The sequence below is a fragment of the Echinops telfairi genome, unplaced genomic scaffold (genome assembly GCF_000313985.2).
Source record: "Echinops telfairi isolate 266 unplaced genomic scaffold, ASM31398v2 ScPeMD7_2;HRSCAF=8, whole genome shotgun sequence".
NCBI lineage: Eukaryota > Metazoa > Chordata > Mammalia > Afrosoricida > Tenrecidae > Echinops > Echinops telfairi.
The window spans coordinates 60,565,990-60,591,444 of record NW_022103898.1 but is presented as its reverse complement, the minus strand read 5'-3'; the positions used below and the strand labels follow the sequence as shown (position 1 = coordinate 60,591,444).

General features: G+C 35.3%; 1 protein-coding gene across 1 annotated transcript in view; it reads right to left on the bottom strand.

Moving 5' to 3' along the window:
• Positions 1 to 1,305: 1,305 nt before the first annotated feature.
• The window catches only part of ZFC3H1 (zinc finger C3H1-type containing), a 63,677-nt gene continuing 39,527 nt past the window's right edge, over positions 1,306 to 25,455 (bottom strand). Inside the window, exons 16-34 of the mRNA XM_004700785.4 lie at positions 24,577 to 24,708; positions 24,350 to 24,471; positions 23,140 to 23,241; positions 22,734 to 22,853; positions 21,175 to 21,358; positions 19,716 to 19,902; positions 17,198 to 17,386; positions 16,199 to 16,436; positions 12,393 to 12,498; positions 12,113 to 12,311; positions 11,449 to 11,543; positions 7,018 to 7,128; positions 6,675 to 6,779; positions 6,376 to 6,541; positions 5,096 to 5,196; positions 3,464 to 3,565; positions 2,765 to 2,804; positions 2,296 to 2,358; positions 1,306 to 2,166 (exon numbers count right to left, since the gene is read on the bottom strand). Coding sequence (XP_004700842.1) covers positions 2,029 to 2,166; positions 2,296 to 2,358; positions 2,765 to 2,804; positions 3,464 to 3,565; positions 5,096 to 5,196; positions 6,376 to 6,541; positions 6,675 to 6,779; positions 7,018 to 7,128; positions 11,449 to 11,543; positions 12,113 to 12,311; positions 12,393 to 12,498; positions 16,199 to 16,436; positions 17,198 to 17,386; positions 19,716 to 19,902; positions 21,175 to 21,358; positions 22,734 to 22,853; positions 23,140 to 23,241; positions 24,350 to 24,471; positions 24,577 to 24,708 — 2,500 coding nt within the window. The 3' untranslated portion in view covers positions 1,306 to 2,028. The remainder of the gene's footprint in view (positions 2,167 to 2,295; positions 2,359 to 2,764; positions 2,805 to 3,463; positions 3,566 to 5,095; positions 5,197 to 6,375; positions 6,542 to 6,674; positions 6,780 to 7,017; positions 7,129 to 11,448; positions 11,544 to 12,112; positions 12,312 to 12,392; positions 12,499 to 16,198; positions 16,437 to 17,197; positions 17,387 to 19,715; positions 19,903 to 21,174; positions 21,359 to 22,733; positions 22,854 to 23,139; positions 23,242 to 24,349; positions 24,472 to 24,576; positions 24,709 to 25,455) is intronic.

Below are 25,455 nucleotides of genomic sequence, written 5' to 3'. Positions count from 1 at the left end.
AATAAGGCAACCTGGACATGGAAGGATGTCAAGAGTAGTAAGCAGTATCTGCTCTTTTTATGTGGAAGCTAAAGTTGAGTTTGTAAATGAAAAAGGAAATGTTGACTTCAAAGGGGAACTGAAGGCCGTGTACCTTTTACAAGGCAGCTTCATGACCTGAAACAGCAGTGTAATAATTGAAGAAAAAGAATACAGCTCTTTAGCACATGCGAGTCCTAGCCTGCCTGACCAAGGACACATGTGAATGGTGACCCATGGAATCCATATGTTGTACAGTTTGCATGGTTGTAGGCCTGGAGTTATAGGCACGACCAGAGTGGAGTTCTACAGAAACCAAGGCCAAATACTTTTGCAATGATGTAATAATTTGTCTACATTTCTCAGGGCTGCTTCTCTGCCTTCAACGTTAGTCTGCATGCGGCTGTACAACCAGATTTGTGGCAAAGTGTGTATCTCAATAACATTTTTTCCTGCCATGTGCGAACAACCCAACATAGACTGAAGGGAAAACAAAGCAGTCTCCTTTATATTTGGTCATATTGATGTTCAGAGTAAGACAGGATGATACCAAGCAAATCTTTGAAAATATAATTGGAAGAAATTTTCAAAACACTATGTAGATTATATAGTTTAGTAGTGGTGCAAAGCGAATTGCCCTCAAGACAGAACAGGACCTATCGTCTCAAGAATTAAAACATTACTGAACAAAATAACAATCTATAAACTATCAAGGGCTCATGAGGGAGGGGGGAGGGGGAGGGAGGGGAAAAATGAGGACCTAATGTCGGGGGTTTAAGTGGAGAGAAAATGATTTGAGAATGATGTACAAATGCGCTTTACACAATTGATGTGTGTATGGATTGTGATAACAGTTGTATAAGCCCCTAATAAAATGTTAAACAAAAAACAAAAAACATTACTGAATAGTGGAGCTTGGAAATGGGTACTGATTACACAACATGAAGAATATAATCAAATCACCAAATAATCCATGTAAAAATTATTGAATTGGCAAATGTGTTGTGCATTTTTTTTTTAGTCCTAATAATAGTAAAAAGTCATTTAAAAGTGTTTTTAAATAAGACAACTAAGTTCAATGTAAGGAAATAGTGATGAGTTCATGGTGAAAAAAAAGAAGAGTTTATAGTGACTGACTATACTTGACTTTAACCATTTCCCACCAAGAGTATGAAAAATAAAGACAGCAACATTAAAAAAACTTAACTTATATTCAAAATATTTTGTATATAAACAATTTTAATACTACAAAGTAGTATTTCAATACAAAGCAGTTCAAATATTAACTTCTTTAAACTGTTAAACTTTATTATAAATTAAAATATCTTTACAAAAAAATTGCACATATTTGACCACTCTTAGGTTCTGATGCACTGGCATTTGCAATAGTTTCTTTTATCTTCAAGTTAAACAGTCTCAGCAAGGAGTCCAGAGCGTAGAAAGGGCAATAAACAACCCTGTTAGAGCAATTCAAGTGCAACTAGCAGACTTGTGGCCATGGCAGTTACACTTTCCTTAAGATGGACTGCTTAAGTTTATATCCTGAAATGAAGAATCTCAAAAGATTTAAAAAGGAAGAACCAAAAGGGACTGCCTTTTTAACTGTAAACACAGCCCTAAAAATTAAACCCCACACAGGAATCTCTCAGGCATCAGAGAGTGTCAAGTGAATCAGGAATAGCAAAACATAAAGGGCAAAAAGTAAAAAAATAACACAAATAAAATGAAAATAAATGTCAGTCACTTTGAGGGGCTATACTTACGTACATGATGTTATGACAATCTGGCTGGGCCTAGTAGCAGGCCAAACAGGAAGTTCATTTATCCAACTGACGAGGGTCATGTTCATTGCTTCCGATTTTGAGGACAGAATATTGTAAGGAACTTGATATGATCGATAATACTTGTCTGCTTTACACAGACCTTAGCCAGGGATCAGCCTAATCTTGAAGGATCATTCAAATGATTTTGGCAATTATTATAAGGACTTAGAACTGACTGCACCAGTGTTCAATGATTCTTGCTTTCTGTTTTGTTACTGTTTAAATTTAAGAGCTCATTTAGGCTGACTCCAATCTCTTGGCACTTGGAAACTAGTTTTCTCAGGTTATCAGTTTTACCTCCTTCTGATGCTTCAAACAAGAGTTGCTGTAAAAGACAGGGAAGCATGGAAGTAAGATTTAGCTAGAATATGAGCATCACCACATCAATGGATATGGCACATGCAGAAAATTTATAGGAAAACATCAAGGTAAAATAAAAGATAAAAAGCATTACATCTTTCCACAGTGATGCACAAAGAGGTAACTTCTGTAAGGCTCTCTGATATAAACGGTGGACCTATAAGATAGATATACACACAACTCCATCAGGAAACATGAAAAAATATCTACATAACCCTAACTGTTAAAAAGGACATCATTTCACAATGCAAGAACATTCCAGACAAAAATATTACATTGGGTTTTGAAGTTTCCAAATATTTAGAATTCTTAGAATAATAACTTTTTTTTTTTAACATTTTATTAGGGGCTCATACAACTGTTATCCCAATCCATACACACATCAATTGTGTAAAGCGCATTTGTACATTGTTTCTCAAAACATTTTCTCTCCATTTAAACCCCCGATATTAGGTCCTCAGAATAATAACTTTTATGCTTTAATCCTTTTCAACTGAAAAATCACCAAAGGAGCAAACAGCTTAAAAATACAACCCATCTGATGATAGTCAGTGATGGCTTACCTCTCTTTGTCCCTTTAGAACAATCTCAGCAGCAATGGCTCTAAGATAAAAAGGAATATAAAAAAAGAAGAAGAAAAATTTATATATCTTTGAAAACAAACACCACTGACAGAATGCTGACTGTGGGAATCTGACACAAAACTTCCTGAAAGTAACAGGCTAAACTTCCAAGGAGGGTAACCTACAGTGAAAAGAAAAATTCAACAATTTTATCAACTTTACAAGAATTAAAAACAGACCAGTGTTTTGAATATAAATAAAGTTCATGAAAAAAAAAGTACTCCCAATTACTAGTGAAAAATACCTGCATTGTGGGGCTACAACTAATATCACAAAAACATTTGTGTATGAAATGTTGAATGGGAAACTAATTTGCTGTGTACACTTTCACTGAAACACAATAGAATATTCAAAAAGAAAAACCCTGGCACTATTACCTTTACAAGAAATCAGACTATGTGAGGGAGGGTCACCTCATGTTTCAAAAGAGATAGTCTAAAAACATAGATATCAGATATATGTTTGCGAGCTAACCATAAGTATCCTCTTATTGTAAAACCTTAACAAGGCCCAAAACAAATCTAAATTAGAGATATGCCCCAGGGAGAAAGTAGGTGTCATTTCAGATTTACCTGTCTGGAGCAAACCTTATAAATAAAAGCAATAGCTATAAAAACATGTACATGATTGTTGCATTACATTTTCCAGGTGGCCAGGCATGTTGGGATATTATATGTAAACATCTTGGCTTGAAGTTTCAGAATCTGAACATTGCTTTCTTCCCATTCATGTTGAAGCAGCCTGTAAAGTATATTCAATAAAGTGAACAAAGCATTCCAAGTGTCGGGACTCCCAAATGTGTTCTATGAACAGAATGTTTACCGAGCTGTAATTTTTGAACAGTTAAAGTCTGTCAATGCGATGGTAGAATGCCTCTTATAAAAATGACCCTGGAACAACACTAGCAAAAAGTCCAGTCATGACCTATGCTCATCTTCAAAAAATTAAAGTTCATGCACTCTTAAACAATACTATAGTATTCTTTCCAAACAACGGTGCCCTTGATTTCTACAACAGACTTACTATATTAATGCAATTTCCTGGCAGTTTTGTTTATTAAAGTGAGTATATACTAAATCATGTTTTTTTTTAAAAAAGACAAAAACAAATGATAAATATACTAATTACTGAACTATCTATTTCAGTGGGAAAAGGGCAATGATGATCACAAGAAAGTATCAATATGCAAAAGGGTCTTACTAACAATTCCAATAATTAACTGCTTATATTCCAAAATGCCTACCACGATGAAAGCTAGTCAATTTATGACTACATTTTCTATGTCACATATCTTATCAAAGATGTTTAGTAATACAAATCTTCTACTAGCTTCTGCAGATTAGTATGCTTAGAGTTGTCTTTATAAAAACACTATATGCATTATGGCTATCTTTATCATAGCTTCAGGCTTCAATAGCTTCAATCTCATATACCATTTCCCCACATACATTCTAAGTAAATACCATTTCCCCACATACATTCTAAGTAAATACTTAAAAGGGAACTATTTGATAAACAGTTTAGGCGTCTTACAATTCCTAAGACAAGCATACACTCATAAGATACAACCAATGCAGTGGAGTGACTGTAAAAGTGAAGGTCTAAGCATTAGCATGCAGTTGACACCATAATATATTCAGATTTTCAGGACCTTTTATATTAAATCAAATAATATTGAGGGTCAAGACGAGTGTACCCTAACCAGAAAAAGGAGAAACAACAAAGTTTCAGAATCTCTTTCTATATGAATGCAAAGTCTCTAGATAAGTGATTCTCAAATGTGGTTTGAGGGCTCCAACGCAGTAATCTACACTTTTAGTGGCATCCACGTAGTTTCCAAAGCATGCTGACATTTAAGAGCTACTAAATTATGTCAAATATGTCACAGCAATGAGGATATATATAATTAGCAACTACTTCTGTTTAACACTTTGAAAACTTCAAGAAACATTCCCTTGGCACATAAAAAACACTTTTTATAATACCTGTGCTAAGGACAGCAGGTGTGTGCTCTGGAAACGCAGATAATCTTATTGGAATTATATGCCCCCTATCACCTGACCAGCTTTATGAAGTAGTCTCATTTTAATACTTTTGTTGCTTTGGAAGCTAAATATTACATAATATGCTGAAAGCAAAATAGTACATATTAATGAGGAAATAGTAGAAATACAAGACTGTTCTCAAGTTTTAAAGAACAATTTTATATGAAAGTCTATAAACTATTGAAAAAAAGTACAAAAAAACAATCAAAAATTTTTTTTTTCTTACCTCAGTGCAAGTCCAGAATTAGTTGGCATAATTGAGCAAAACCGTTCCAAGGTTTTGGAGTGCTGGGTCTTTGGAACACAGCTCAAATAAAAGAAAATTACCTGTAAAGGTTGAGGGGCCATAAAAATGAATGCAACCAAATACGTGGAACCAAATTACCTATGTGCTTTAATGAGAAAACCAAAATGGTCTTTAAGACATGAATGTATAAATTATAATAATGTACGATGCTGTGAGTTACAGTTCCTATCATTAATTTTATTAGTGACTTTCAAAAATGAATTAGAAAATATGGTCTAGTGATGAGCCATGGACTAAGAACCACTGACAAGAAGCCAGAATCCGGGGTTTCATTCCTGAGTCTACCTTTACTTGTTGTATAGCTGGGCAAGTCATGGGTCTAATAATACCTGCCACATCTTGCTCATGGAATGCCCGTGTATAAATGACATAATGTCCATACAGTGGTTTGAGATCCTGGGATAAAGAATGGCATAGAAGCACAAAGCATAATAATTGGTTATGTTGATTAGCAACAAAACCACCCAACCCCACCCCAAAAAAAAACCCAACAATATATATATACAGACACACATATATACACACATATGTGTATATGCGTGCATATACCTATGTGTATGTACATACTTAAGATTTAGTTTATATTGCACTGAATGAATGGTTGGGGGGGGTCCCCCAAAATAAATGAAAAACAAACACCTACAAGATATCTCATAAATATACTACAATTAAGTTCTAACTTTAAAATTCCAAATGGCATTTGATTTTAGCTTTTATGCTCTATGTAAACCTGTCTTTGCTTAACAAAATATCACAAAAAGAGCAGTAATACTATGTAAGTTCATTCTTATTTTACTGTTATAGAATATTTTATTCAGTAAAATATCCAATTACTCATCTAGCATGTTCTTTCATTAAAGGAGAATATTAAAAATCACTACAAATTACTGCAATGCAAATTATATATCTTACAGTGAATTCTAACTTTTTCCATTTCAGAGGGGGAAGAATATTTTCTTAAATAAACCATAATCAATATTTATATTTTATCCTAACTGAGCCTTAGCACAAACGTTTGCCCTAAATGAGGGTTTGCATTCTAAACTTTGAAAAGCTAAATAAGACATTAGTTCAAGACTAACGGTGAACGCTAAGTTATTTTAGAAAAAGTTCTCTTCACACACAAAACAGAAGGTTTTCTGGCATTTAAGTCTCTACCTCTGTATAAACATCTAAAACAAAAAGTTTTAAGTTCTTACCCTATTATGAAATTCATAGTTGGACCAGTAATCAGCACTGCTAAAAGGAATGGGGTATCGGGCAGGGACTGTAACCAAACATCTATTCACTAAATCAGTAAAAAATTTGAATTCTTGGACTTTGTTTCTGGATCCAGCAGCTCTATTATTGGCAAAGACAAGATAACTGCCAAAAGAAAAATATTGTGATAATTTAGAATCATCAAGTCAGTAATTCCCTCACCAAGAAAGCTGATCACCCCCTTGCCCACCATGCCCCTTTTATTCTGGAATCCCATTATTAGGAAGACTAAACTTACTCCATCCAAATCTTCTGTACTATATCAGATCTCATGGCCACCCCTAATGCTGCCTCGTATGCTTCCACTGTCTCTTTAATACTTGATTGAAGAGGATGACAAAGACTGTTTAAAAAAACAAGGATGTCAACAGTTCAATACTATTAGGTAAAGGAATGATAATATATTTTAAACACTACAGATATTAGCACCATTTAAATTCTTCTTTCATCTTTTAATATATGCGTTAAACTTTAACATCTTTTAAATTTTTCGTGACTTACATGTTAATGTTACAGTATAAATCTTTAATAATATGATATAAGCTGTTTGTGATATCTCTCCACAAAAGACAATGCCTCACCAGTAAATCAGCCACAAGTAAGGGATTTGGTGGTTACACATTTCATCACTAAAATTTCCTTTACATAAACAGGATGGAATGTCAAGTGGTCCTGGGATGTTTAAGAGATACCTGAAACAAATATAAGATCATTTGAAATTATGCCTATGCACACATGGACTCCTTAAAAACCAAAAAAACCCTCAGTTTCGATTGAAATGTTTTAAAAATTAATGTTAACTTTACTTTCATCTGTATACCATACCCCTATGGTCAGGTCTCTATTTTATTATTTTATCCTACATGAATAACTTTCTTTATAAGATTATTTTACCCTACTCCCCAAATTAAGCCACCATAATTATTTAAAATGAAAATATATAAGAATACTAAAGTATCTAAAACTTTCTATACAGCTGTACTTTCCTATAAAATAAGTGTCCACAAAACCTGTTATCTGAAAACAACCTTTCTCTTATATGCATAACACTATAGGTTTAACTTTAGACACGTCACCATAGTGTATCCTATGGTATACTGGCCCATATAAACTTATTTTTAAAAAGTCATGATCAAGTAAGTTTGGGAATTAGTGAAATTATAACCCTTCTTGAGAAAAGACGATACACATTAGGAGTGAAAGCTGTAAGAAGTTAACCAATAATTAAATCTACTTGGCTAACTAATTTCTTGCCCCCAAATGTATGTGAATCTGTGTGAATGTATAATACTTACCAACATCTTGAGGGATGATGTTTTTAAAGGAAATACATTGCTCTCAAAAATGACAATCTAGTATAACTGCTTACCTTGGATTTAAAAATTATTTCAAGAGAATAGGTTTTAATGGACTAGAGGCTGTATGGAGGAAAAACACAAGAAAGGGAAGAAGATGGGACATCGAGGTGTCAGGCTGTAATCCTAACTTTGCCATAACTAGCTGTATGACCATGAATTAATCACTTCGCTTCTAAGGATTCCACCATTGAAAACTGATGTGGCTCAGAAAAGATAACTTCTAATGTATGAAGGAGTCTATAATCTCAAGACTAACTTCAGTAAAGTGAATTAAATCCTCAAGCAAAGTTCTATGGCCTTTAACTTGAAACACATAAATAGACATTACCCAATGTAACTCTTTCAGCTTGTTGTCTTTATAGTAAATGGCACATAGAAAGGAAGCTGACTGAACTCAACTTCATGTAAATGTTAGTTCTAAAAATATTTGCTATACAATTTCCATTTGTGAAATAAAAAAATAATTTGATATCTCAAGAGCACACTGATTTACCATATTAACAAACTGGAAATGTATAAATCTAAAAAATGTATATCAACATATAATATAATAAGTATGAGAACACAAAAAATACCTCGTGTCTTTCCTAATTTATATATATATTATATATATATATATTGACGTGGCTTACTCATTCCAATATATACCTTCCCTTACTTGTTGTCTCACTTGAAAAATTATCTCATTTCCTACTTGACTAAAAAAAGACTTCCTGAATTAAAAGTCCACACTCTTTATATAAGCAGTCTTTAGTACTGCCCAAACAAAGCACAGGACTTTTCCTTGTCCTAGTTAGTATGAGAAGAAAAGAATTTAATAAAGCTGGATAATTTCACAAATAACGGATTATTTGCAGGTAGCCCATTTTCAAATTTTTCTTGACACTATTATTTTGCTTAATTAACCTGGCAACAAGAAGATCTTTTATTAGTTACCAAGGCAGACATTGGCAACATTTTCTTCAAGCTAAACCAATCACCAGTACCTCTATGCCCAAGGGAAGACCAGAACCAGCAAGTATATAACGAGTTTGGTTCAGCCTTGGATTGGTCCTGTGCCTGAATTAGAGAAGTAGAGCAATATAATTTAAACAAGGGAGATGAGCATGAGGAAGCTGAGCAATCTCTAAAATCTTATAGGTTAGTAGCTTAATTATTAGTTTGTATTTAAATGTATTCTTTTTTAATTAACTATGAGATATTTGACGGAACAAAGTAGGAAAAGTACTAAAACTAAAACTATTTGTCAATTAATTAGCTGGTTGCCATAAAGGGAAATGATGCAAAGACCCAAGTCTGGGAAGGTACAGTGATCCCAAACTTTTTGCTAAATGTCAAATAAAACTGCCAAATTCACAAAAAATTCTAGAGTGGGAGGACAAGTGATTTAACAGAAAGTAGTAAGCGAATTTAAAAATTACATGGAGAAACCCTAGGACACTATTTTGCAGAAAACAAGTTTGTAAACATTAAACCAAGATTTTAAATCTTTGCTTATTAGCAGTATTTTTCCAAGAAGCCCTTTTAGGGTATATAATCTACCTTATGTCTTCTTTTAAGTACTTCCTAATATAAAACAGAAGTATGCTATGATAAAAAAAAATTTCCTTTTGATACTGTTTTATTTCAGGTCAGCAGACAGTGCCTACCCTTACATCTGAAGTTTTAATAGGAAAACAGCCACGCCTGTTTGTTTACACATTGATGGTGGCTGCTTTATTCTCTATCACAGCACAGTTGGGTAGCAGGGAAAGAGAGGCACTGGGTTGCAACCCTAAAATATTTCATCTTAAGGGAAAAACATATCAGTTAATCCCTGCAGAGATGAGAAGGGGAAGAGAATTTTCTAATCTCCCTCCATCCAATTCACACTTCGCTCTGTTTCTGTGGCCTCTTATTAGAACAAGAGCTTTCCACAAAGTCAATGAAGGCAGCAAATACAGGGGCTACTGAGAAAGTGAAGACTGAGGAAAAAATTCCTCAACTTCTCACTCAACAACATTTCAGGTTAGTCATTCGCTCTAGAATTAAAGAAGGAAATAGGTATACTATTTACATTCACTTTACATCACAAATGAAGTCATTTTTTTCAAAAGTCATCATGCACATGGAATCCAGGTCAGATAAACCTCTGGGGAACAGGAATGGGTGTAGCAATACCAGGAGAGTAGGGGAAAGGTGGGGGGAGGAAGGGGAAACCGATGCAATAATTAATGCACAATCCCTCCAGGGGTGGGAGGATGAACAACAGAAATATGGTTGAAGGGAGACAGTGGTCAATGTAAGATTTATAATTTATCAAGGGGTCACAAGGGCAGGAGGGGGGAGGGAGGGAAAAAAGAGGAATTGGTACCAAGTGCTCAAATAGAACGTAAATGTTTAGAAAATGATGATGGCAACGTATGTAAAAATATGCTTGACGGCCATTAAGCTCAGAAGTAACAAAGCCCACATGGAAGAAGCACACCAGCCTATGCAACCACAAAGTGTCGAAGGGATCAGATATAGGCATCATCAGAACAAAAAAAAAATCTTACCATACTGAATGATGGGGTGAGTGCGGAGTGGAGACCCAAAACCCATTAGTAGGCCACTGGAGATCCCCTTGCAGAGGGGTCTCGGGGAGGAGATGAGCCAGTCAGGGTGCGATGTAGCAACGATGAGAAATACAACTTTCCTCTAGTCCCTAAATGTTTCCTCTCTGCTCCCACTATCATTACCCAAATTCTACCTTGCAAGTCTGGCTAGAACAAAGGATGTACACTGGTACAGATAGGAACTGGAAATACAGGGGATCCAGGGCGGATGAGCCCTACAGGACCAGTGGTATGAGTGGTGATACTGGGAGGGTAGAGGGAGAGTGGGTTGGAAAGAGGGAACCGATTACAAGTAACTATATGTGACCTCCTCCCTGGAGGACGGACAACCAAAAAGTGGTTGAAGGGAGATGTTGGACAGGGCAAGATATGACAAAATAACAAGTTATAAATTATCAAGGGCTCATGAGGGAGGGGGGAGCGGGGAGGGAGGGGAAAAATGAGGACCTAATGACGGGGGCTTAAGTGGAAAGGAAACGTTTTGAGAATGATGAGGGCAATGAATGTACAAATGCGCTTTACACAACTGATGTATGTATGGAATGTGATGAGTTGTATGAGCCCCTAATAAAATAATATAGATAGATAGATAGATAGATAGATAGATAGATAGATAGATAGATAGATAGATAGATGCATGCTTGACACAACTGATGTATGGATTGTTCTAAGAGCTGTAAGAGCCCCCAATAAAATGATCTCTAAAAAAATTAAACTAACTTTTTTAAAGAGTCAGTGTGATTAGATTTTTTAAGTAGATGACACAGTACCAAGTGCTACAAGTAACATTATCAATCCAGTAAAAGAAAAATGAGTCACTCAGATGTTAGTATAACCCTTACTTCACATATGTATAATGTCTGTAATTCAAAGAATGCAAAGCATCTTACATTTTTGCCTCGATTTCTTTACATTTTATTGGCCTCATAACCGGTTGTTGTAAAGGTTTGTCTCAAGATATAATCAGCCTATAATGAATCAATCCCCACACCAATCCTTCCAATGAGCTGAAACTATTCTCCATTCTCTATAAATCAAACAATTTCTATAAACTTACCGAAAAAGATCCAAGTTACTGTACTTCTCACATCCAGGTTTAAAGAAGGATGCAATGAATTTCCGCAAAAATGGAAGAAGATTATCGCCTTGGTTCTATTTTTAAAAAGGGTAAGGGTATATAATCAGGCTTACAATGTTTAATCAAAATATTCCAAGGAAGAAAAAGACCCCTCCACCCCGAGTCGCCAAATACTGATTAGATTTCCTTGTTGGAAGTCAGGGAGGTAACAGAGTGCAAGTCTGGGACACATGTTGATACATGTTATATCCTTATGGCTGAATTAAGTCCAAGCATTCAACAGCTTAACAAAACCACCAGTCTCAATTTCAACTCCAAATTATCCATTACGTTTCTGTTACATGTTTTGAACTATGCTAGTTCAAATAAGACAGAATCCTAGCTCTCAAGAAGTTCTTAGCCTAGTATATAAAACAGCTACAAACAAAATGAGAAGGTAATGCAGTAAGTGCAATGGTAGAACTATGCACAGGTATTATGATAGAGTGAATGAAGAGGAGTTTTACAGTTTACAAAAAAGCCAAATAAAGCACCAGGAAGTGTTTAGAGGAGAAGCTGATGTCTGAAATGTCTTAAAAGATGATTAAGAATATGCGGGACATAAAAATATCATATTTAATTTAAGATCATGAATAGTTTTTACCTGCAAGATGAACAATTTGCAAGTATGATAAAAAACTTCTGCATTCTGAGGATTTTTTTCAAATGCCGTAAGCCACACTGCCCTGGCTTTGTCAGGCTGATTTGTTTGTAAGTATAATGCACCAAGTGTTTCCAACAACTGGCAGTTCATGGGAGATGATTCCAATAAACATTCACAAAGCTTTACTGCAGCTTCAAACCTTAACAAGAAGAAAAAATGTCATATCCCAGAAAACAATCCATTTCAAATGCAGAGTTAACTGCTCGTCAAATGTGCTTACCTCTGTAGAAGCTGGTGCAGAGCAATCATGTTTGTATAAAGTGGAAGACAGATCTCTATTCTCCCCTGAATAGTAAGGCTCTCATCTGTACAAGCTTTCACTGCATCTATCCAAAAACATCACAGTATGAATAAAGCATAACATGAATTACTTATTTTACTGTGTTACTTAAAATGTAAAGACACCAACTGGAAAAGATCGCCTATACCTTTGGTTGATTATCATTCTACCCATCTTTACCAAACTCCCCAAAAAAACCCTTTACCCAAAGGAAGAAGTACCTGGTATCCCAGAGGGTTAAGTTTTTGAGTAGGTAAAAGGTAGGTGGGTTGAATCTACCCAAAGGCACCTTGGGACAAAGACCTGGCAATCTGTTTCCCAAAGGTCCCAACTTTAAAAAACCCTACGGCGCCATTTGAATTCTGCAACACACGGAGGTCAACATGAGTCTGAATCAACTTGATGGCAACTGTTTTTTTAATGTTTTTACCCAAAAGAGGTATTTCATGCTATCTCTAAATATCTAAAATTAAATCCTTACCCTGTTGCCCACTAAGAATAAAATGTTTTTGAAAAAAATACTTTATTGGTATATACTTTACATATCATAAATTTAATCTATCATATTAAGAATATGCAATTATCACCACAATCAATTTCAGAACATTTTCTTCTCATATCCATTGTTGTTAGCGCCCCATTTTTCCCATCCTCCCGTGTAACGCCTCTGATATCAGTTCAGTTACTGTCTCTATAGACATACCTATCCTGGAGTTCATAAATATAGTCATACAAAACATAAACATGAAACAGCAAACAAAAAAATGTCTAGACAAAATATGGGAATATTTCCCCAAACTGACGATGTCTAGACAAAATATGGAAATATTTCCAAGAGAAAGCATAAAGTATTAAAAAGTGAAACAACTTCAAAATGGGTTAAAAGGGAGATCAAATAATAAGGCATTACATTCTAACCTAACTCAATGTGCCATAAATCGACTTCACAATGTTCTCTGATAGCAGATATTCATATCCCTGCACTATGGTTAGAAGGGATTCACCAGAGACTTAATACATGTAGGCTACAAATGGATTCTGGGCTTCCAAAATCCTTAGCTTTCTGCAAACTGGGTGCTCACAGTTTAAGCTGTTACCATTCCTTCCTTTGGACTTTATTATTTACAATCCTTGAATCACACAGGCCGGCGTGCTTCTTCCATGTGGACTTAGTTGACCCCTCACTTAGTTGGCTGCTTGTTTGAAAACAAGCTTTTTAGACCCCATATGCTATTCTTTCTGATAGCCAGGCACCATCTGATTTCTTCACCACACCTTGCTATAGCACCACCCCTACCTTCAGTGATCTCTTGATATAGGTGACTACCAAGTATGGCCATGTCATAAGAAGTAAGGGCTCTTAGATAGGGATTAGAATTAAGTGCTAGCCCCAAATCCATTCAAAGAGCTACGGTTTACATACGTCTCTGGTTCACTTTAGAGACATCATTATCATTTTTTAACACTGTAAGTCAACAACCCCTGGGGCATAAGGTAATTTCATTTATAGTGTCATCAATTTAGCCAGTAATAAAGAATTTAAAACACTGTTGAAAAAAGGAAATTACACAAGTATAGTCTAGCTTCAGGCCACAATACATGAATGGTTAACTTGTACACATGAAACCTTTATGTGACTTAACCGTCTCTGCATTTATCTTATTTGTTAAAATAACTATCAAAAAATTCAAACACTGAATATAATCAATTCTCATTTGTAGATTCAATGTTCATAAGTTAAACCACTCACTAAAATTTAGTTGTAACCCCCAGATTAATACCTGCTGACTTTCCCAATTATTCACAGCTATCAGCAAAGCAGTGAAGAAATGTGAGGCATTAGACATACATGTTCCCAGATGAAGTCAAAAGCAGCCTGCCTTCCTGAGTGAGGTATCAAACTGTGTTTTCCATTGGTGGTTTTGCTGTTTAAAATGGCCCCCAAGCGTAGTGGCAAGGTGCTGTCTAGTACAGCTAAGTGCAAAAAGGCTGTGATGTGCCTTAAAATGAAAATGCATGTTGTACTGGGTAAGCTTCATCCGAGCACGTGTTACAGTGCTGTTGACTGTGAGTTCAATGTTCATAAATATGAAATAATATGTCTAAACAGAAACATGCACAAAACATATTTATATATTAATTGGTTGGCCAAAAGGTTGTGACCAGAATAGTGATTGAAAATGTTCTAAAACCAATTATAGTAATGATTACACAACTCTTTCTGATATAGTAAATTGAATTGTATGTTGATTATGTGGCAATGTTTTTTTAAGTGGGCAATAAACAAATATTAATATATTATATCTTCTACCACCTTCCCCCCAAATACGACTGCATATTTTCAGGTGTCTTTAACCAGTATTTTCCCAGGTTAATTTTCTTGGGCCTCAGTTATGGCCATTAGCTCTAAGATGGCAGTCCTATCTCTAGTCTTAAGCTTTATCGGTATGTTCTCTTTCTTTCCTAAAAAATGTTTATTACTATCAAGTCTACCACACTTAAAAACCTGCTATCATTCCACCTACCAAGTATTCATTCCTATATTGCCCAGCACAGAAATCTCACTTTGAGAAGGACTCCCCTCTGCTTTCCCAGCTCTTTTCAAGCCGACCACAGAAATCCCTATCTATTTGATATTTTGGTTATTTGGATCAGTGGAAACACAGTGGTTTCTCGACCCTTTCATACAGTTCCTCATGTTGTGGTGACACCACCAGCCCCCTAAACCATAAAATTATTTTCGTTGCTATTGCATCACTGTAATTTTGCTACTGTTACGAATCGGGTGACCCCTGGGAAAGGGTCATCTGACCCCCCCAAAGGGGTCGTGACGCACCGGTTCTCCTTCTTTTCCTTCCTTTACTGAGTAGTTTATTAAGCAACCTTTTACTATATACCTATTACATTGTCAAGGAACTCTGGTGGCACTGTGAGGTAAGTGTTGGTCTGCTAGCAAGGTTGGCAGTTCAAAACGCCTCTCCTCAGGACAAAGATGAGATTTCCTGCTCCCATGAATATTTACAGCCATATAAAGCCCACATAAGGTTGCTATGAGTTAGAATCCACTGGGTTACAGTGAAATGAGTAAGAATCTACTAAATGGCAATGCTTTTGTTGTTGTTTTAATACACTGTCAGACATTATGACAGACCACTGGAAAAAAAGAGATAAGAACTCATGGTTCCCACGTTTCACAGGTACCACTACAACAAACGGAGTTCTGATGGGCTCAGCACTGGACAGTTAAATGAAAGGTAGATGGTTCAAGACCACCTGTCACTTTTTTAAAGAAAAAAACTGTTAATCTCCTCCTACAGATTTCAGTCTAGAAAATCCTATGGGGCAGTTCAACTTTGTAAGGTCACTATGCATCAGAATCAAAGCCTTAGTCCATATCTAAGTCTCAATTCTTCTATGACGACTTCTTTGAGTCCTATAGAATATAATTCTATACACGACAGATCTTCGTACCCATCTACAGCATACAATTTACCCTACTAGCACACAGCCACATGGCCTTATGTATTTAATAGTTACGTGAAATGTATAGATTTTACCTTCTCACTAGGCTACATACCTGCTAGTGGTCATCTTAGACAAGTCAACCCTTAATGTTTTCATAGTTATATAATAAATTAAGAAAGTATACACGTCAATATGTAGATATAAATTAATGCTGCATAATTATGAAGTCACTTTAATAGTGGGTACAATGAAGTTAATCATTTGGAGCCATTTATACATACCTTCAAAAACTGCTAACAACATGTCAGGATTAGTCTTTATATCTTCAACTGTGTGCCATGGCATCACAAATGGTTCTGTGCTAACAATTCTTGAAGGATTGGTGTTAGAGGGATCATAGAATTTTGGAGGAAGAATGTTGAATTCAAGAAGATGTATGTAGGCCAGCCATGCTAAACATCGATCACTTGTCTTAAGGTATTCAGCTACTATTCTATCATTAGCAGACTTCAAAGCATTCTAGATAAAATGAAAAAAATAAACTAGCAAGTATTTTTCAAAATAACTACTATTTAAAATAAGATTCACCTACAAAGGCAAAGATGAATTAAAATGTTTCTTTGAAGTGGTTCTTAAATATCTAAAGTCAAATATTTGATAGTTGCCACTTTTTCAAATGAATAGTGTTTACATTGCTAAGGTTTTATAACATAATAAAAAGTTTAATTTGTACACGTTAAGTACTGTGATATTTAAAATCTACCAAGAAATGATAGTACAACAATAAGTACCCATACTTATTTTCAATGTACTATTTTTCCTGATGGTTTGAACTTTGAAGTTAATGTGGTGACATTTTCACTTAAGCTTCATAAAAACTCTAAAAAGATATCATCCTTATTGCTTAATTTCGTTTGCTTAAATCAGTGGCTCTCAACCTTCCTAATGTTGCGACCCATTAAAACAGTTCCTCATGTTGTGGTGACCCCAACCTTAAGATTATTTTCATTGCTACTTCATAACTGTAATTTTGCTACTGTTACGAATCGGGCAACCCCTATGAAAGGGTCATTTAACCCCCAAAGGGGTCGCAACCCACAGGTTGAGAACTGCTGGCTAAAATGAAAAATTAAAGTCTTGAACTATGCTCAATGACACACAACTTAATAGTAAGTGGCAAGACAAGGATTCAAATCCATCACCCGCCCTTTTACTATTACATCATTCCACCTATAACTTAAAATTCTCCACAAGATACATTTCAGTGACATAGTGTTTACCTGTAAAATTGCAAGTGCACTTTGGCATCTTCCAGTAAATATGTGCAGCTGAACTCTAAACAAAAGAGCCTCTAAAAGCTGAAAAGACAGAACATCTGATGTTTCCTGTTCAGCTGCTTCCATTAGGAACTCCATCATCCTCTCACATACATAATCCTTTTCTTCAAAGGTGCTTTCTAGGTACAGAAACTGACCAAAGAGTGTTCATAAAATTAATTCGGCTATACAAGAATAAAGAAGTTTCCTATTTCATTAAGAAACTGTTTCACTAAATCTTCAATTTCTTGAACACACACACACAAGTACTCCAACTTTCTGAACATGTTGGAGATTAGAATCTAATACAAACTAAAACAAACAAAATAACCCACAGATATGCTTCTTTGCAGTTCTTGGCAGTAAGGCCAAAATAGAACTCCAAAGTGCAACAAGTTTGAGAATAGTATTTCTTTTAGATAGCATTTCTATTAGCATTTATATTAGAAAAGGGTAAATCAATAAATCAAATCCCTGTAAGGATGTAATAATTTGAAAGAAAATCAGATATTTTGAATACCATACTCTATGACACTTCATTGCACTCAAGAACATTAACCTTAGTAAACAGGCCTTCTGAACATAAAATTCCAGGAAAAAAACAAATGTCTTTCACTGACCAAAATCTAATCAGTATTGCGTTCAGAGAACTACAGGGGCAAGTTCATTCATTAAGGGATACAAGGTTATCCAAACCCTTTTGATTCTGAGTTTCAGTAAAGAGCAAGTAAATAATGAAGTTGACAGCAGATTTATCTAAAAATCCATCTAAGTAGGATCTTGTATTCACGTAATGAAAAATTCAGACATTAATGAATATAGGAAGTCTCTGGATTCTGACATCCACGGTTGTCAAGTAATCATCAACCAACCCTGTAGAACCTATTATATTAAAAATTCAAGGTAAATATAATAGTTCATAGTAGCAAAGGGGAGGTACTGTGTGATCAAAATTACAACATTTTTATTATATTACTGTATTTATTACATTATTACATTAGAGATGTTTTAGTGGTAAATGTTTTTTATGCAAAGTACACTACATACAAAAACTAACATTTGACTTGATTTTACAAACCATACTTAATTGTTTGACTTACAAGCAAATGTGACCTAAGAATATTTAGGAATAGAATTTGTTTAGAATCAAGGCACTACTTGTGGTTGGTTTCCTTTACAAATGAATCAATTATAATTTTCAGTCTGAGTAAGAAACCTTGCATTCTCTAGAGTAAGGAAAAACTTACCCTTTCACTAACTCTTTATTTATATCTTGGGAAAGTCTAAATTAATGTAAATTAGTTTAGGAGTCTTTTTCCATAAGCAAAACCAAAACCAAACACTGCCATTGAGTTGATTCCAACTCAGAGTGAGGCTGTAAATCTTTCCAGAAGCAGACAGCTTTGCCTTTCTACTATGGAGAAGCTGGTCGGTTGAAACACTGATTTTATAGTTTATAGTTCAACAAGTAGCCAACAGTACCACCAGGGCTTCTGAAGACAGGTAATAAAAAGGCCAGAATATTTCCTCTTATCAATGGGAATTTTACATGAGCCTAATTAAGGAAAATTTTTAGGTGCTTTACAAAAACTGCATTTCATTTTGCCCAAACTAAAATTGATTTAGGTAGCGCTAACATGATTTATTTTGCATGTTTTCTTTACAGTTACCCAAAAGAAAAATTTCTTGATGAAAAAACATGACCCAGAAGGAGCTTTGAGGTTATTGAAAATTAACAGTAGAAGATGGGTAGTTGATAATAGGTAGGTAAAGAGAAAAATACATGTAGTATTAAAACTATTTTTTATGTATTTTTTCTTTCCTTTCTTTTTTTTAAATCGTTTTATTAGGGGCTCATACAACTCTTATCACAATCCATACATACATCAATTGTGTAAAACACATTTGTACATTCATTGCCCTCATCATTCTCAAAACATTTGCTCTCCACTTAAGCCCCTGGCATCAGCTCCTCCTTTTTCCCCTCCCTCCCCTCTCCCCCCTCCCTCATGAGCCCTTGATAATTTATAAAATATTATTTTGTCATATCTTGCCATGTTGGACATCTCCCTTCACCCACTTTTCGGTTGTCCGTCCCCCAGGGAGGAAGTCACATGTTGATCTTTGTAATCAGTTCCCTCTTTCCAACCCACTCTCCCTCTACGCTCCCAGTATGGCCACTCACACCACTGGTCCTGAAGGGCTCATCTGCCCTGAATTTCCTGTGTTTCCAGTTCCTATCTGTACCAGTGTACATCCTCTGGTATAGCCAGACTTGCAAGGTAGAATTCGAATCATGATAGGGGGCGGAAGAATTTAGGAACTAGAGGAAAGTTGTATTTTTCATCATTGCTACATCACACCCTGACTGGTTCATCTCCTCCCCAAGACCCCTCTGCAAGGGCTATTTTTTATATTTAAGATGACCCAAAAATTATGAATATATACATACATCCAGGACTATATTATGTTATCTACTCACCGTCCAAAAACTTCGATAATCCGGAGCATATTCAATAGCTGTTTCACACATTTCTTGGACCTCCTCCTTGGTTCCTCTTTTTGAGAACAATCTGAGGTAATGGCACCAAATTTCTGGATTGTCTTTGTTGTTTTCCAGTGCTCGAGCCAAAACATTTAAAGCAGAGTCTAAGGATTCTGAACACTGCCTACATGTTCAAATAAAAGGCAGAAACATTTGAAAATAAACTTTTAAATAAGGTTAGTACACTGAGTGGATTTTATTTCATTTTAGGCTAGAATCGCCTATAACCAAGAATAACATATTAGGACCTTAAATCACATCTGTCGAAAACAAGTCTTGATTTCTCATACCCCCAGCATTTTTTTTGAGTGACTGTTCAGTGAGCATACACTTCAGATGAAAGCACAGTCTTAAGGTTGTCAACTTCAAATGCACTTTATGTCTACATTCAGCAATACCTTTTATGAGTTACACTGGCCAAGAAAAGTTTAACAAATCTTTCTCAAGGCCAACTACTGCTAGCACAAAATATCAAAGCTTTCAATATAATAGTTCTTTTCAACAGTCAGGGCTGGCTATCTCTTGGAGAAGATAATTCGTTCCCATGATCCTATTCATAAAATAAGGTACAGCTCTTTTGGCCTTCACTCAATAAATGAGTCAGAAAAGAAAACACTATAACTTATCCCATTAGCATGGAAATGGCACATACAAAAACCTAAGCAAACATTATATTCAGGCTTATGCAATATATTCGTCTGCAGTAATGTCTTATTTAAAAAGATTTTATACTAAATTATAAGATAGACATAACAAACTAGCCTGTAAAAACCAAGTAACTGATTTATGATGTTACAATTATGATAATGAAGACATTATCCTTGGCTTATCACAAAGTAGGACCACTGATTCAAGAGTTAGAAAAATATAATTAAATAACAAGAGCTAAAGGCTATGAAATAAATTATCATTAACCTAATTTGAATACACATACAATAAGATAAAAATGTCACTTTACAGGAATCTTATGGTTTAAAAATTCCAATTGAAAATCAACATAAATTTTAACTAGTCCACTGCTATTTTATCAGAAGTATTTTAACATAAATTTTAACTAGTCCACTGCTATTTTATCAGAAGTATCTCAAAAGACTGTAACTACTTGAATTAAAAATTTTAAAAATCTTATATCACCCAGAGTTTATTATTTTAACTACTCTACTTGTACTTTGAAACAAAGCCTACTGGTATTATAAACTTTACCATAATTTATTACTCACACACTGTACCAGGCACACAACTCAAGATCTAATATTACACTTTTTAAATAGCTTGAAAGTAAAAGTAGTTTTGCTTTGTAAACCCCCACAGACCCCTTGGGTACTAGGAAGGAAAAACTTGATTACCATATAGTTAAAACAACTCAGGAACACAAAAATACAAATGTGAAACCTACCCTTCATTTTGATTCAAGTACTTGTACGCAAGCTTGAGCCAAAGTTGTACATGTGAAGGATTTTCAAGCACACTTGCTTCTAAATTAGCAATGTCATCAGTTTCGTTTGTGAAGTATCTGACATCATCTGGAGTGACAACTGTATCCACAGCAGGAACATTGATTCGGTTCTCTGGCTGGAAGGCTGGAAGGCAAAATATCATCAGTGCCACACTTTCTCTATTCCAGACACTGGACATAAAGAGTGGCTTCATCTTTTTTAAATGATCTCAAAATCTGAAGGTTTCTGTAGTAATGACCACCTTCAAGGTAGAACCACCATAGAATTTACTGTCCAAAGTAGGACACTTTCTATGAGAATAGTTTATAAAAGGCATTATTCAAAATTACCAGATGATCATAGTTTTTAAATAGGACTGTTCTGGGTATCCATAAAGAATGATGTCTCTTCTTTAAGGGTAAATGAAGATAATTTGCATTCATTAAATTGTCAAAGCAAGTTACACATTATGAAGATTCAATTTTAACTGATTTATTCCACTAAACTTGAATTAAAGGAAATTTACATTAACATAAACAAGCGTGAGACTATCGGTCACTTGAATACTTGCTAATCTAAAAATAGTACACAAATTATGTAAGCTTGATATTAGAATACAAAAGTGCTCACAAGAAAGCATTCAGTCAGGACCATCATCCACCATCTTCACCACATTTGCTTATCCACAGAAGGGCCACAGGGAAGGGATGAGGCACCAGGGTGCAGTAAAGCATCGATGAACCACACTATATTCCTCTGGTTCCTTGCAGCCTTCTTACCCCCCACTACCATGACCTCAGTGCTACTCCTCCAATTCAGACTACAGCGGAACATATATGCAGATATAGATAAGAGATGAGAGCTCACGACACAAAGAATCCAGGAACAGGAGTGGGAACCATGATATCAGAAGGGTAGAAGGAAGAGGGGGAGAGGTGGGGGGAAAAGGGGAACCAATCGCAATGATCAACATATAACCATAGGCTACTTTTGACTCAGTCATTCTACAATCCTGTTACAATGCCCAGATGCTCAGACTGATAAAAGGAGCACCTGCCTTCACAAGCCAACCAGTGGTTCTTAAATGGAAGCAGGACTGCTCCCCTGCCCTCATATTAGTATGTCTGCTAACACCTGGGGCAAATGCAGTCTTTTAAACCCTACAATGTAAAGGGCAAACCAAAAAGCCAAACTCATTACAACCAAGTAAATGCTGACTGACAGCATCCCTTCTGGAACAGAGTAGAACTGCCCCGTGAGTTTCCAAAACTGTAACTGTTTCTGGGATTAGAAAGCACCATCTTTCTCAAACTACAAACCATGCAGACCACAGCATAATTCCTAACCATGCAACCAGGGCACCTATGAAAAGGGCAGCCCTAAATAATGAAGGACGGTACTGACTACAATGGCAATGTGATCAATATGAAAAGTAGGTCAGAAAATACGCCAAAAAATTAGCAAAGGTGGAACTCCACAATTTTGAAAGTTTTACATCTTAAATTACAAAATGTCTTACCATACTTAATTGGACCTGTAAACTGTTCCTCATCACTACTGAAGTTATTCTCTGAAATAGGTTTTCTCCAAAACTTTGGCTTCCACTTTCTTTTATCTTTGTATGTTGTAAATGGAGGTGCTAAAGCAGATAAAAGATGTTAGTTGATAAAACAAGCATTCTATAGTGGTGAAGGCTACTCAAAAGCAAATTTAAAATAGTCACAATAACTCTACAAAGGGACTTTGAAAAGTCTGTGGTAAAAAAAACTCCATGATCTTTTAATCCCATTTTTCTATGGGCTTTTTGAAGCCTCCTGGTATTAGCTAAAAATTATTAAATTGAGAATATAATTTTTATCAAAAAGTTGGCTGCCAAAAAGAAACCATAAGTTTATTTTTAGAGACCCATACATATATATACTTACTATGACCTTTACTTTCATTGACATTGCTAACAAGGAGAATAGACATCTGGTCCACTGACATTCGATCTTTGTTTACACCAAAGAGTTTCTCAACATATTTTTCTGCAACAGAAGCAGTATATAGTCTTCATAAAGAACATAAACGACATAGGTTACAGATTACAGAGCATAGGCTAATTAAAGAGTTTAAAATAAAAATCAGTTCAAGAATTTTTTTTAAGAATATATAATTATTAGGAGCCCTTGCAGGTGGCACTGTGGGAGAAAGATGTCAGAAGGCAGTCTGCTCCTGTAAAGATAAACCCTATACATAAGCTTGCTATGAGTTGAAATCAACTTGATGGCCACCAAACCAAACTCACTGTCCACCAGTCAATACCGACTCAAAGCAACCCCCTGTTGGTTTCTGAGAGACTGTGTCTGTTTATGGATGGAGTGGAAAGCCTAGTATTTCTCCCATGGAGGTGCTGGTGGTTTTGAACTTCCAATCATGTGGATCGCAGCCCAACACAAAACCACTACAACACCAGGGCTCCCATACATAGGGCCTCTAAGAGTTGAAATCAACTTGACGGGAGTGGGTTTGATTTTGAATATACATTGGTCCCTAGTCAAAAACATCCATGTCTTTTGAGAATGTAAGCCAACACAGTTTAACTACAGTCAGAAATCCTACATTATTGTACCCAATTGGGGCTGACAAAATATATCATCGGAAATTAAACTAGTACAAGTTCAAGTCCCAAATTAGGAATGACTTTGTAAATTCACTGATTTTACAATCACTCTGAAGAGTGTGGTAACAGTAAATTTAGTAAATGTCAATTTTCCTTACGGCCAAAGGATTTCTAGTTTAAGGATTAGTATTTGGCATCAGTCAAATAGTAGGTAACCTATGCCTTTCACAATGTTAATTAGTTAAATTTCTATAGAAATTAAGTTAGTATTTTTCTTTAAATAAATTGAGTTATCTAAATGAGTTCCGTCCAAAGAGTTTTCTGCAATGGCAGACTAACCACGTGATTACTGAGCACTTAAAACTAAGTACATTTTAAATTTTATTTCATTTCATTTAAACATAAATACCAATACGTAGCTAGTGACCTCTGTACTTAATTATTACAGGTATTCATAGATAGAGACAACTGAATATACTTAAAATTGCCAATTCAAATTTTCACATGGCAAAGAACATGAGGTCTAAAAAAACCTGCAGCAGCAGCAATTTCTTCTTCCGTGCTTGTCTCTGAACAACCAATCAAAGATAGATTATATGACAGAATGTCTTGGAATAGCTGTTTTCGGCTAAGTGTATAGTCTTTCGTATGCTGCCTAAGATAAAATGACAATGCAGAAAAGATAATCACTTACATGTCAAAGGTAACCAATCAAGATTGTTTTTTTTTAATTAAAAAGGTTCATGGAAAAACTACTCACCACTGGCAGTCATCATCATTACAGGTTCCTGTTAAGTCAAAGCGGCAGAAACACTGGTCTGGTTCAATCATATTACTGTATGACACAGAGCTGAGGGGAAGTTTTTCCTTGGTTCGGTAATAAGGACTAAATCTAATGAGAAAGGATGTGGACAGGGCATTACATTTCATAAACATAGCTCAGAAAACCAAGAACCTCATTATTCTTTCTCAACTGAAATTTCTGTAGTTAATATCAAAAAGAATTCTAGAAAACAACAAAGCTAGCAAACAGTAGGGACAAGATACTTAAATAACTCAGATAAGAGCAAACAAAAAAAAATTGTATTTTATACGTCGTTTTTCCACATTGATGAAAAGCTGTAAAAATCTTGTATGCATTACCAGCAACACAAAAGGCTAGCAAAAAAGGTCTAGACTTCATGATGAGTGCTTTGCAATTTTATAATTAAATCACACCTACTTGGCAGCCTCAAAATGTTTAGAAATCTAATGATAGTCTCTTACAAAGTTAAAGATGTAAGAAAGACTGAGTTTTGTGATGGGTGGTTAATGCATTCCTTAGCTCCAGTTGTAGCAAAATTCAAAATCCTCACAAGGATCATTATCTTTCCTAAAATCACATCAACAATCAGCATTCTAGGCTTTAGTCTCACCAGAGGCCAGCAATAGCAATTTCATATAACTGATGAGCTCACGTAAACTCACTATTTTTATAATCTGTATTTTCCCTAAAGGTTAACTCCATTTTTCAGTCCATTATTGAATTTTTTTTCATAATCATCAAATATTTATGAATCTATCTTTAAGAACCAAGTAGCGATCCATTCGACACCCCGTGATCACACAGGTTGATATGTTGTTCCATGTGGGCTTTGTT